At 39.9% G+C, this 12,522-nt stretch overlaps 1 protein-coding gene across 4 annotated transcripts in view; it reads right to left on the bottom strand.

Moving 5' to 3' along the window:
* Nucleotides 1-12,522, bottom strand: part of PCNX2 (pecanex 2) — a 343,243-nt gene that overhangs the window by 276,976 nt on the left and 53,745 nt on the right. For 3 of the 4 annotated variants that reach the window (XM_016941055.4, XM_514278.8, XM_054660318.2), the window contains exons 2-3: nucleotides 1,339-1,544; nucleotides 425-545 (exon numbers count right to left, since the gene is read on the bottom strand). In XM_016941055.4, the coding sequence (XP_016796544.3) occupies nucleotides 425-545; nucleotides 1,339-1,448 (231 nt within the window). In that variant the 5' untranslated portion in view covers nucleotides 1,449-1,544. The remainder of the gene's footprint in view (nucleotides 1-424; nucleotides 546-1,338; nucleotides 1,545-12,522) is intronic. The other variant, XM_063790484.1, reaches the window with a different exon arrangement.

Genomic DNA, 12,522 nt, shown 5'->3' with positions numbered 1-12,522 from the left:
TTAATCTAGAAAAAAGGTGATTTATTGACTTCCCAAAAAGACAAGTGTGATTTAAAATGGAAAGCAGAGGTGATATCCATTTCAGGTGGAAGGCACTGCAGATATGATGACTTAAATGAATGACAACAGAAAGAAGCAAAGGCCTACAAATTGGTTCTCTGCCCAGTGTGGTTGACCCAGCAGCGCAGGTGGACAGCAGGGAAGGCCAGAGAGTGTGCTTTGAACACATGACTGGGCATTTATTTTATGGTCCCAAGGGCACCCTTCAGGCCATTTCCAGACCCTGGGATGTGATATTCCACTGTACACGGGCCAGTGATTACAGCATGCAAGCTACAATCACTGCTGCTGAACACTCCCATTCTAGGTGAGATCAACATCGAAACCACATGAAGAGGGTGAAACAGGAAAGAAGACCACTAACCAATGGCCCAGAAGAGTGATGAGAGGTTATGCTTTGCCCTCTGGAGCTGCAGCGGAGGGGAGGCGTGGAGAGGTTTCGACTGGCCTCTTCCTTTTTGCCATTGTGAATCTGCCTATTATTGCTAACCCAACATGAGAAACACAAGAGCAGTGAGCGATATTATCAAACAGAAGCATGACTCTTTTAGTACTAGTCTAAAAACTTTTTTTCCTAGAGTCCATTTTGTTATATTCCTTACATATAAATCTTTTTTTGTTGTTGTTAAGAGACAGGGCTTCGCTCTGTCTGGGTAGACTGGAATGCAGTGGCACAATCATGGCTCACTGCAGCCTCAAGCTCCTGGACTCAAGTGATCCTCCCACCTCAACCTCCCAAAATGCAAGGTTTACAGGCATAAGCCACCATCTGCAGCAGATAAATCTTATAATAAACATTATTTTTAAATTAGAGGACATGCTATCTTAAGGAGCTATAGGAAATAATACAAGAATGGTGAAAAGAATGCTAACTCAAGAATTACTCTTAATATTTCAGTTCTATGTAATGTATTACTTTTATATCAACAAACACAAATGCTGTTCTTTAAAATACTCTGGCATGCTCTAAGCATTTAAATAACAACATTAAAAGCAGTGAAGGGAAATTTTTTGCAGTGCTAAGCCTAAGGCAAATGAATTCTAGATCTTATGAGAAGGTCATATTGACTTCCCAAAAAGACATTTATTGGGAAGCCAGTTAAAACATCTTGATTATGAATATCAATTTTATGCTTAAGTATATACTGAAATATAAGAAAAGTGCATATATTTCTGTCTGCCTATACTAGTAATTTCATAAACAACTGATAAAAAACTTATTTTAATCAAGAGCAAAACATTTAAATTTTGAAGTGTCACATTAATTGAAAATATTACCTTGGATTTTTGTGATTAGTTATGTGTTCACCTTTGGCCTCCTTGTCTTTATTTGGCTTTTCTTCCTTTCTGGAGGGCTTTTGCTGAATTACTTCTCCTTTGTCAAACATGAGGTGTAGGCGATAACTGACCAGTTTGATTATTGTGAAGAATATAGTCACTGCACTGCAGTAGAAAAATACAATGATCGCATTTGGAGGAAAAGCCTGAAGAAAGGAAAAGAGAGAGAAAAATCATTTGCTTTTAAGATTTTCTTTCTGTTTTAAATCTGGAAGCATTTTTAGACTATATATTGAATATAAATTAGGCAAGATTTCAAATTAGACTAATTTTTTAAGTTTTCCTGGTTAAAATACTTGAGGAGAAAGAGCTGCTTTTTATTTTTTGAAGTCTTTTTTGTTTCTCAGGTTCTGTAGTAGTTGCACTGATAACCAACATTTGATTTGCAGGCAGGAACCCCACAGAACAAAAGATATATTCGAGGAAACCTCTCCATTTTTTTTTTTTTTTTTTTTTTTTTTTGAGACAGAGTCTCACTGTATCACCCAGGCTTGAGTGCAGTGGCGAGATCTCGGCTCACTGCAACCTCCGCCTCCCGGGCTCAGACAATTATCCTGCCTCAGCCTCCCGAGGAGCTGGGATTACAGGCATTCGCCACCATGCCCGGCTAATTTTTGTATTTTTAATAGAGACAGGATTTCATTATGTTGGCCAGGCTGGTCTCGAACTCCTGACCTCAGGTGATCCGCCCACTTCGACCTCTCAAAGTGCTGAGATTACAGGTGTGAGCCACTGTACCCGGCCTCCATGTTTGATAAGCTCTTATCTATCGCCTAATCCAATGCATCTTCCTATGCAGCTCATCTTAAAGGCCAGAGATGTATTTCGTTTTCATCAACAAAACACAAAAAGCCTTGTGGAGAACAGAAGGAAAAAGAAGGGAGAAAGGTTAGGGTAACCACTCCCCCATTCCCCTCCCTAACCTCCCACTGCGATAACGCCTGCAGGCCATGGATTTCCCTAGGGTTGTATTGCACACAGGGAACCACAAAAGGGTACTACTTCCAAAAGGAAGAGGGATATTTCCAGCAGAGACAAATGATCTGAGCATGGCGACCATAGTGAGGTTCAGCTCAATTCTATGCAATCCCCTCAAGAAACAAAACAAAAAGAATCACTGGGACCCGTGGAGTTGTCCCACTCTGTAGCATCTCCCATATACCTTCCTAATTCTCTCCAGGACCATGGACTATCACACGTTCTCTGGTCCTTCCTAAACTACATTCCTATTCTTTGGGATGGAAAGAGATCCCCAAGTGTCCCAAGGTGATATCCAGGACAGCCTCAATGATTCGCAAGACCATTTTATCAATGGACTTCCCTAAAGAATATCAGAAATCCAGTGATCCGTGTAGCTGGTGCCTCAACCTAAACATAGCTAGGCTTGCAGACAGCAGGGCCCAGTCCATATCCGCGCCTAAGCAGACCCTGTACAGCTTGCCGTGGTCCCATGCAAGAGTCTATCTTCCAGGTTGGACTGTCCCTAAAATGGAATAGCCAAACAGAGCACAAAAAAGAAAGAGGAAGATGATCAACAAGTAAAAGATAAAGTCAGAGATTTTCACCATCACTTAACTCGCTCTTATTATGTCATGGGGGGAAAAGTCCACAAATAAATATAAAGCAAGCAATAAATAAGTGACGGAATAACTATATAAGACGATACGAGCTAGATAATAAAGCCAGGTCCACTACCTGGCAGCAGATAAGGTTTATATTTACAAAAGGTGCATTTGTAAATATAAACCTTATATTTACATACTAAATACTACTAATACGTTAAAATACTACTAATTTAAATACTACTAAATTAAATACTACTAATACTACTAATAGTTTTGGGTTTCAAAAATTTAAGCTAAATCTAGAGAGTTAATTTGAAGGGGTAAGAAGGAAAAGAAAACCTGCAGATGTCCGTGAAAACAGATTATTGTTATATAAAAATGATATTCCACCAGGCATAGCGGCTCATGCCTGTAATCTCAGCACTTTGGGAGGCCAAGGCAGAAGGATTGCTTGAGCCCAAGAGTTCAAGAGCAGCCTGGGCAACATAGTGAGACCCCCCCCTCCAATCTCTACAAAATTTAAAAAATTAGCCAGGTGTGGTGGCATGCACCTATAGTCCTTGCTACTGGGGAGGCTGAGGTGGGAGGATCTCTTGAGCCTAGGAGTTCAAGGTTACAGTGAGCTATAATCATGCCACTGTACTCCTCCTGCCTGTGCTACCAAGTGAGACCCTCTCTAAAAAAAAAAAAAAAAAAAAAAAAGGAATTATATTCAAGAGTTTGTTGAATTTTCATGTAACTAGGGTTTCATAGTACTCTAGTCAGCAAGGGTAGCAAAGAGAGTTAGTGATCACTAAATACTCCATCCTCTCCTCTTCATTTCCTAGCTTCTCTTGCAGTGAGGCTGAGGCCATATGACTATTTTTGCCCAATGGACAATGAGCACAAGTGCTGGCTTAGACAATTATGAGCTAGGTGCCTCCCGCATCCCACTCTTTTCCTCTTTACTTGGTGACCTCAGAAGACATGTTTTCCAGATGATATGTCTATAAGATGATGCAGTTTCTTTCAGACTAGGTACCTGAGTAACTCTGCAGAGCAAGGCCCCTATAAACACAAGATGAGCCCATAACGGAATAAGTAGTAAACTTTTGAGTCATTAAACCACTGAGATTTGGAGTTGTGGCCGCTGTGGAAGCTAGCAATACTTAATTAATAACAGGGGGGTCCATTTTCATGAGGAATCTTCCATTCAAATTAGATTAGAGATAAATTGAGAAAACTCTAAGGCATTGAGAAAAGAATGGAAGGGAAGAAGAGTAAGAGATAAAAAGTTGTATAGGGCTCTTGGGAAAATTCACTTGGAAAAAAACTGGCACGCCCCAATATTCAGAGAGATATTGCTTTTCAGTTTATCCTCATAACTTTAGGCTACAGTGTAAGCTTGGTAATACTGAAATTAAGTGAGGGCAAGAAGTTAGAATTTGAAGTTACCATGAGTACTAGCATCTAGCTAGCAACCCAAGTGAGAACAGGCCCTTGCCTCATCCTCTATAAAGGACCACTTGGCACTTTGTCATATCTGCAGCCCATGGACCTAACCAGACCATAGTGGGAGACAGAGATTTTGCTGAAAATTTTCTGGAAGAAAGGTTTTACAGCATGCTATGCATGGTACGTTGTTTCTCCCCAAACTCCCTGATCTCATAATTTCCTTTAAAAACCTCTCCCTAGCCAGGTGCAGCAGCACGTGCCTATAATCCGAGCTTCTCAAAAGGCTGAGGCAGGAGGATCTCTTGAGCCCAGGAGTTCAAGACCGGCCTAGACAACATAGAGAGACCCTGTCTCATTCATAATTAATTAATTAATTAATACCTCTCCCTTCAGTAGACCCTCCAAATTGAATCTAGCATCTCCAAACACTCCTTTCTTACGCCATGCAATTATGCTCTTCCCATGCTCCTCCAATTCCACATGCCCAGGGACATCCCTGAAAATCACTTGCAAGGCCATTTGACTGCAGACATCATCATACTCAGGAAACAGAAGACCTCCAGCTTCTAGTATTTTCTCTCCTTAGAGGTGTGAATGCAGGCAGAGAAAGAGGGCTTAGGAAGGGATTCGCCATAGATGAGCAGTTATGAATTGTTCCTAAATTTTCCCCTTGATGTAAGATATACTCATATTTTTGAATAGCCGTTTTCTTGTTCTAAGGGAAATTATAAGTTCTTATTTCTATGAACTTTTCATTTTAACACATTCTAGTTAACAATGGGAGGCAACATTTTTCAACATCATATCCTTGGCCAAAGAAAAGTTTTATGTTGTTTTCTGACCCATTATTAATATAACTAGTATTATAATGACTCATTTGACCAAGGTTTTATGACAACATTTCATGAAAAACAACACGCTGTTACCAACTAAGCAGTTACAGTTCTTCCCATTGGACCCACCTCTGTCTGTTACCTCTGTCTGTTCCTTCAGGCTCATAGCTCTAGCTGCCTCACAGTCACTACTCTGTTTTTTTTTCTCTCTCTTTTCTTTAAAACTTTTGTGGCCAGGCACAGTGGCTCACACCTGTAATCCCAGCACTTTGGGAGGCCAAGGTGGGCGGATCACCTAAGATCAGGAGTTCAAGACCAGCCTGGCCAACGTGGTGAAACCCAGTCTACTAAAAATACAAAAATTAGCCAGGCGTGGTGGTGCATGATTGAAATCCCAGCTACTCGGGAGGCTAAGGCAGGAGAATCACTTGAACGTGGGAGGCAGAGGTTGCAATGAGCCAAGATCGCACCATTGCACTCTAGCCTGGGTGACAAGAGCGAAACTCCATCTCACAAAAAACAAACAAAAAAAAACTTTTGTTTTACTCTGGTAAAATATATATAATACAAAATTTACCATCGTAACCATTTTAAAATGTAGAGCTGAGGAGTGATAATTACACTTGCCTGTGTGCTACCGTCACCACCATCCATCTCCAGAATTTTCATCTTCCCAAACTGAAACTGTACCCATTAAACACTAACTCCCCATTATCCCCACCCCCCATCCCCTGGCAACCACCGTTCTACTTTCTATCTATGATTTTGACCACTCTAGATAAATCATATAATTAGAATCATATAGTACATGACCTTTTGTGACTGGCTTACTTCACTAAGCATAATGTGTTTAAGGCTCATCCACGCTGTAGCCTGTGTCAGAATTTCCTTTTTTTTTAAGGCTGAGTAATATTCCATTGTATGGCTAGACCACATTTTGTTTATTCAGTCATCCATTGGTGGACATTTGGGTTGCATCTACCTTTTGGCTACTGTGAATAACGCTGCTCTCAACATGGGTGTACACATATCTGAAGCCCTGCTTTCAGTTCTTTTGAGTATATACCCCAAAAGAGGAATATCTGGATCACATGATATGTTTAATTTTTTTTCTATGTTTAATTTTTTTTTTCAAGACAGTCTTGCTCTGTTGTTCAGGCTGGAGTGCAGTGGCACAATCTTGACTCACTGCAATCTCTGCGTCCCGAGTTGAAGCGATTCTCCTGCCTCAGCCTCATGAGTAGCTGGGACTACAGGCGCGCACCACCAGCCCAGCTAATTTTTGTATTTTTAGTAGAGACGAGGTTTCACCATGTTGGCCAGGCTGGCAGCAAACTCCCAACCTCAGGTGATCCGCTCGCCTTGGCCTCCTAAAGTGCTGGGGTTACAGGCTTGAGCCACCGTGCCTGGTTTATGTTTAATTTTTGGAGGAACTGCCTCACCGTTTTCCATAGCAGCTGTGCTGTGTTACATCACTCTGGTTTTTAACTACAGGCCAATGGGTTGTTGCCTCCCATCTCTTGAATGGCCTGGAGAGATAAAAAATCTGGCTGAGTGAGGATTAGCTATAAATAATGCCCATGCCCAGTGAGAATCAACTGCTGCTGAGGGTTTCTGTTTGCAGACATAAAGAAGGACACTCTTGGGGGCTCATCCTTTACTGATGTGTACCTCATAAGGGTACTTCATCACTCGACTTTCACAAGCTAATTTTGAAGAAGTCTTCTGGAAATGAATAGATTCATTCTGCACATGAAGAAGCTGGGTGTAAAGTGGGTCATGCTGCAGCGTTGATGAGCTCACAGAACTCCTCCTTTCTGGAAGTTACCTACCTAGCAACTTCAATGACCTGACTGAGAACCAGAGACTCAGGAGAAAGTAATAAACGTGTGGCCTTCCTGGGCAGTCAGAGCACACCACTGTTGGAGGGAGACAATTCCTCCCCACTTCTTGGTTTCAAAAGAGGGGATGATTCTCTCTACATAGCCAGCCTCTCCACCCCCATGACTTGCTCCTCCCTTAGTGACTTCTGATGAGTGATTTGGGGAGCCAGAACTGGGCATGTCTTTCTCATGCCCTCCCCTTCTTCTCTCTCAGGAGCCGGTTGGGCCAAGAAGGTGTGTCTGGGTGGCTCCTATACTGCAAGGCCTCCAGTGTCAGGCCCCAAGTAAAGAGGCCCAAGGCTGTGCATGGTGCCCCTGACCAAGTGGGTAAGTCTCTTATCACTCTGGGGTCCACAGTGAGGAAGTCCACTTGCCTGCAGATATTAATATCAGTCACATTCCCAAATATCAGTTCATTCACACTAAAGGTGATCTTCTGAATTCCTTATGTTTGACTCTTTTGTCTCCCTTAAGTGCCTCAGAAAAGGATGTGTTATCTATGGGGACACCAAGTCTATGAATAAAGTTCTTGAACTTAACTGGAAAGGGAGCCGCTCAGAGCTTCACTAGATGTTCTGTGCTCTTGGTCTAAGCATAATTCATTTACCTGGCACATAATAAGCCTAATAGACTCAGTTTCCCAGCCCACAGCAGAAACTAGAAGGGAAAATGAGGAATGAACAGAAGTAGGCAAAATAATGTAACAAGACCTAATAAATGACAGCTGAAGTCTTGGGAGAAATAAAACTAGAAAAAAAGAAAACGCACCCATAAAAAAGCAAAGGCACTTCTACAATTATTTTCTGAGACACAAATACACCTCAGTTATGTCTGAGGCTATCACTACAATAGCATAATATCTAGGATTACAAAGAAAATGGTCTGTGATGTTCAATATACTGTCAGAGAAGGCAGGGACATTTAAAACTATCCCATCAATGTGGTTAAAGTAAATTGAGTTTTCCTGCTTAAAGGTTAAGTTTCAAATAATTTGGAAAATGTTTTTACTCAGAATATGTGGCCTGATAAATGAAGCATTAATCTGCCAAATATAACACCCACACTCAAGTTTGACATTTATATGCCCATCCGAGAGTGCTGGGATGATTGTGCTGTATGCCAGAGCATTTCCTCTGGCTGTGGGGAACTGCTTAGTCTGGTTATTTATGCCATCCGTGGGCTTTAGAACCTCCTACTCAAGCTGCTGGAAGACTGACAAGTTCTACAACTATTTGAAAACCACAGGTTCATCCAAAAAGATAGAATTCAGACTGAGCAATATGAGTTGCCTTATCTGCTTCAGAGTTAACAGAGATTCTTTTCTGCTCATCCATTTTATCAAATTAAGAGAGAGCACCTTTGTCCATCTGGTCATCCATCCCCATTCATTCATTCATTCATTCATTCCTTTCACAGGTAAATGTTAGTATCTTGTCTCTGCCATTCAAGTATGACTCCTGGGTCCTATTTAAGTAAGTTATAATTCCTTGAGGGATTGAGGACAGGTGTGTATACAAAAAAAAGCACATGACAGAGAAGTGCTATCATTTCTTTGCATTTATATATGTGAAGGGAGTTACAAGTTTTCAGATTCAAAATAATATTTCTTACATATTTCATGAATTTCTTTTATGAAAAAATAAACTAAACAAATTTAGTATTTTATCAGAAAATCTGGAACTTGTGATTATATGTTGAAAACTAGAACAAGCCCAGCAGAAGTTTGGATCACAGGAATATAGGCCAAGAACCCCTGGACGTAGATGTGTACAGAATGCATCCTGACATACAGGAACCTGCCCCCCACAGGTTACGGACAGGGGGTCTCCATGCAGCTCCCCTTAGATATAGGCCCCCCTTGCAAATACCTGTTTAAAAATGATGAGGTAGATGGAATCAAAACATTTGACAGTTTCTCAAAATTTAGCTCTATGTGAACGTCTATCCTGCAAAGTAAGATGAACAAAAAAGTAGAATAGAACACTTTCTCTTAGGCCTGCTATTTGACTTTTGTTGGGTTTGTTGTCTGTTTCTTATGAAATCTGCTCTGATTTTGTTGAGCTCCTGGACCTCTTTCTTAGTGTGCAGCTTTGATGAGAGAAATTGATGATAGAGAGGTGGCAAGTGAGTGTCTGGACCGTTAGGATGGTGCTACAGGGAATGGTAAGATGAAAAAAACAGCCAAAGGTTAGAAAGTTAGATTTGACCATATCAGCAGAGTCATTAAAATGAGAATCATTGTAGACTTACTCACTTTGAAAATTATTTAAAAAGCTGCACCTTTCTCTCTTCTCTTCTGATAGAGAATATTGAATGGATAACTTAGTAAATGAATGTTTAGTTTAGTCAAGAAATTTGAACTCATGTTGTCGTTTTCATTTTAAATGGCCATGGTAAGAGTTAACATAATACTTATATTTTTAATGTACACTGAGATAAATAGAATGAATCAATAAGTTTATACAAGACAAAGTTATGTCAACTTCAGTGCAATGACAAAATCAATCATAAATTTGTACTGAGGTTGTGTTGGAAATCCATGTCACATGTCTCCTAATAGAAATGTGCTATTTAAAATTAAAAATGAAAATTAAAAATTATGAATGTTTATAAAATATAACCCATACATGATCAACACCATATTTTATATATAATCTAAATCAAGACTGAATACTTATTTTTCATAAGGAATTTTGGAAATAGTTTTGGCTTGACAAAGTCAAAAACTTACTACTAAAATGTCTGAGTTCATTACCACCAAGTTCCTTGACTCTGTTTATTAAGTGCCCTCAAACCCAAATGATATAGAAAATGACAAGTGTCATGAACTTTCAAGTCTATATCAATTAATGTTCAAATTTAATGAAGTATATTACAGTTAATTTTAAGCAACATTCTTCAAATTCAATTTTGTTAAAATATTAAAATCAGGTCTTAGGTTTAAGTCTTTGATCCATCTTGAGTTGATTTTTGTATAAGGTGAGAAATGAGGATCCAGTTTCATTCTTCTACATGTGGCTTGCCAATTATCCCAGCACCATTTGTTGAATAGGGTGTCCTTTCCCCACTTTATGTTTTTGTTTGCTTTGTTGAAGATCAGTTGGCTGTAAGTATTTGGCTTTATTTCTGGGTTCTCTGTTCTATTCCATTGGTTTATGTGCCTATTTTTATACCAATAGCATGCTGTTTTGGTGACTATGGCCTTATAGCATAGTTTGAAATCAGGTAATGTGATGCCTCCAGATTTGTTCTTTTTGCTTAGTCTTGCTTTGGCTATGCGGGCTCCTTGGTGGTACCATATGAATTTTAGGATTGTCTTTTCTAGTTCTGTGAAAAAATGAAGACCTGAAATCATAAAAATCCTTGAAGATAACATTGGAAAAACCCTTCTAGACACCGGCTTATGCAAAGACTTCATGACCAAGAACCCAAAAGCAAACGCAACAAAAGCAATTGTAAATAAGTAGGACTTAATTAAACTAAAAAAGTTTTTGCACAGCAAAAGAAACAATCAGCAGAGTAAACAGACAACCCACAGAATCGGAGAAAATCTTCACAATCTATACATCCAAAAAGGACTAACATCCAGAATCTATAGGGAACTCAAACAATTAGCAAGAAAAAAAAAAAAAAGATCCCATCAAAAAATGGGCTAACAACATGAATAGACAATTATCAAAAGAAGATATACAAATGGCCAACAAGCATATGAAAAAATGCTCAACATCGCTAATGATCAGGGAGATGCAAATCAAAAACACAATGCAATGCCACCTTACTCCTGCAAGAATGGCCATAATCAAAAAATGAAAAAATAATAGGTGTTGTCAGGGATGCAGTGAAAAGGGAACACTTCTACACTGCTGGTGGGAATGTGAACTAGTACAGCCATTATGGAAAACAGTGTGGAGATTCCTTAAAGAACTAAAAGTAGAACTACCATTTGATCCAGCAGTCCCACTACTGGGTATCTAGCCAGAGGAAAAGAAATCCTTATATGAAAAAGATACTTGCACAGGCATGTTTATAGCAGCACAATTCGCAATTGCAAAAATACAGAACCAGCCCAAATGCCCGTCAATCAATGAGTGGATAAAGAAATTGTGGTGTATATATTTACCATGGAATACTATTCAGCCATAAAAAGGAATGAAATAATTGCATTCACAGCAACCTGGATGGAATTGGAGACCATTATTCTAAGTGAAGTAACTTAGGAATGGAAAACCAAATACCATATGCTCTCACTCATAAGTGGGAGCTAAAATATAAGGATGCAAAGGCATAAGAATGATACAATAGACTCTGGGGACTTGGGGGAAAGAGTGGGAGGAGGGTGAGGGATAAAAGACAACAAATTGGGTATAGTGTATACTGCTTGGGTGATGGGTGCACCAAAGTCTCACAAATCACCACTAAAGAACTTACTTATGTAAGCAAACACCACCTGTTCTCCAAAAACCTATGGAAATTAAAAAAAATCATTAAAAAAACTAGAGAGAATATAAAAAAATAATAATTTAAAAATAAAATATTAAAATCAGTAATAATCATTTTTAAAGGAACAGTGAGATGAAAATGAGTTGCATTAATAACTTTTTCTTTACACATTCTGCTTAACAAACAAGCAGAAGCTGCAGTGCTGTGTGAGCCATGGAAGGAGCAGTGGCCACAGCTCAAAGTGGGAGGGTCCTTAGAGGCTGGGCTAGAAGGGATCCCTGTGCAAGCTCCATGACCACCTGCAGATTTTGCATTCCTTCTCTTGCCCAGTCTGCTAGTCAGCAACCTAGTAAGAAGTCAGATGTTGGTATGTCTCAGAATCCTTCTTTCCTTCTATCCAACTGCAAATGTGTTTAGTTTGATTCTTGCAAAGGCCATAACTACCAAGGATTGTCCAATAGGTTTCTGCTCCATCCCATTCAGTGGTTTTCAATAAAAGAGAAGCTCTTTTGGCATTTTTTTTTTCTTTTTGATAGAATCTTACTCTGTCGCCAGGGCCGAAGTGCAGTGGCGCAATCTCGGCTCACTACAACTTCCTCCTCTCGGGTTCAAGCGGTTCTCCTGCCTCAGCCTCCCGAGTACCTGGGATTACAGGCGCCCGCCACTACGCCCAGCTAATTTTTTTATTTTTAGTAGAGACGGGGTTTCACCATGTTGGCCAGGCTGGTCTCAAACTCCTGACCCTGTGATTTGCCTGCCTTGGCCTCCCAAAGTGCTGGGATTACAGGCGTGAGTCATCGTGCCTGACCTCTTTTGGCATTTTGAGCCTAATAATTTCTCATTGTGTAAGATGTTTAGCTTCTCTGGCTCCCATTGTTTTAATACTACTAGGACATTTAACTTAAATTACATTGTGATAAAGTCATTGAGATAAACCCAAAAATGGTCCCAACAAAATTTGTCAATGCC

Source organism: Pan troglodytes, chromosome 1, assembly GCF_028858775.2.
Source record: "Pan troglodytes isolate AG18354 chromosome 1, NHGRI_mPanTro3-v2.0_pri, whole genome shotgun sequence".
NCBI lineage: Eukaryota > Metazoa > Chordata > Mammalia > Primates > Hominidae > Pan > Pan troglodytes.
The sequence above is the reverse complement of the archived record's forward strand: the minus strand, read 5'-3'. Positions and strand labels throughout refer to the sequence as shown.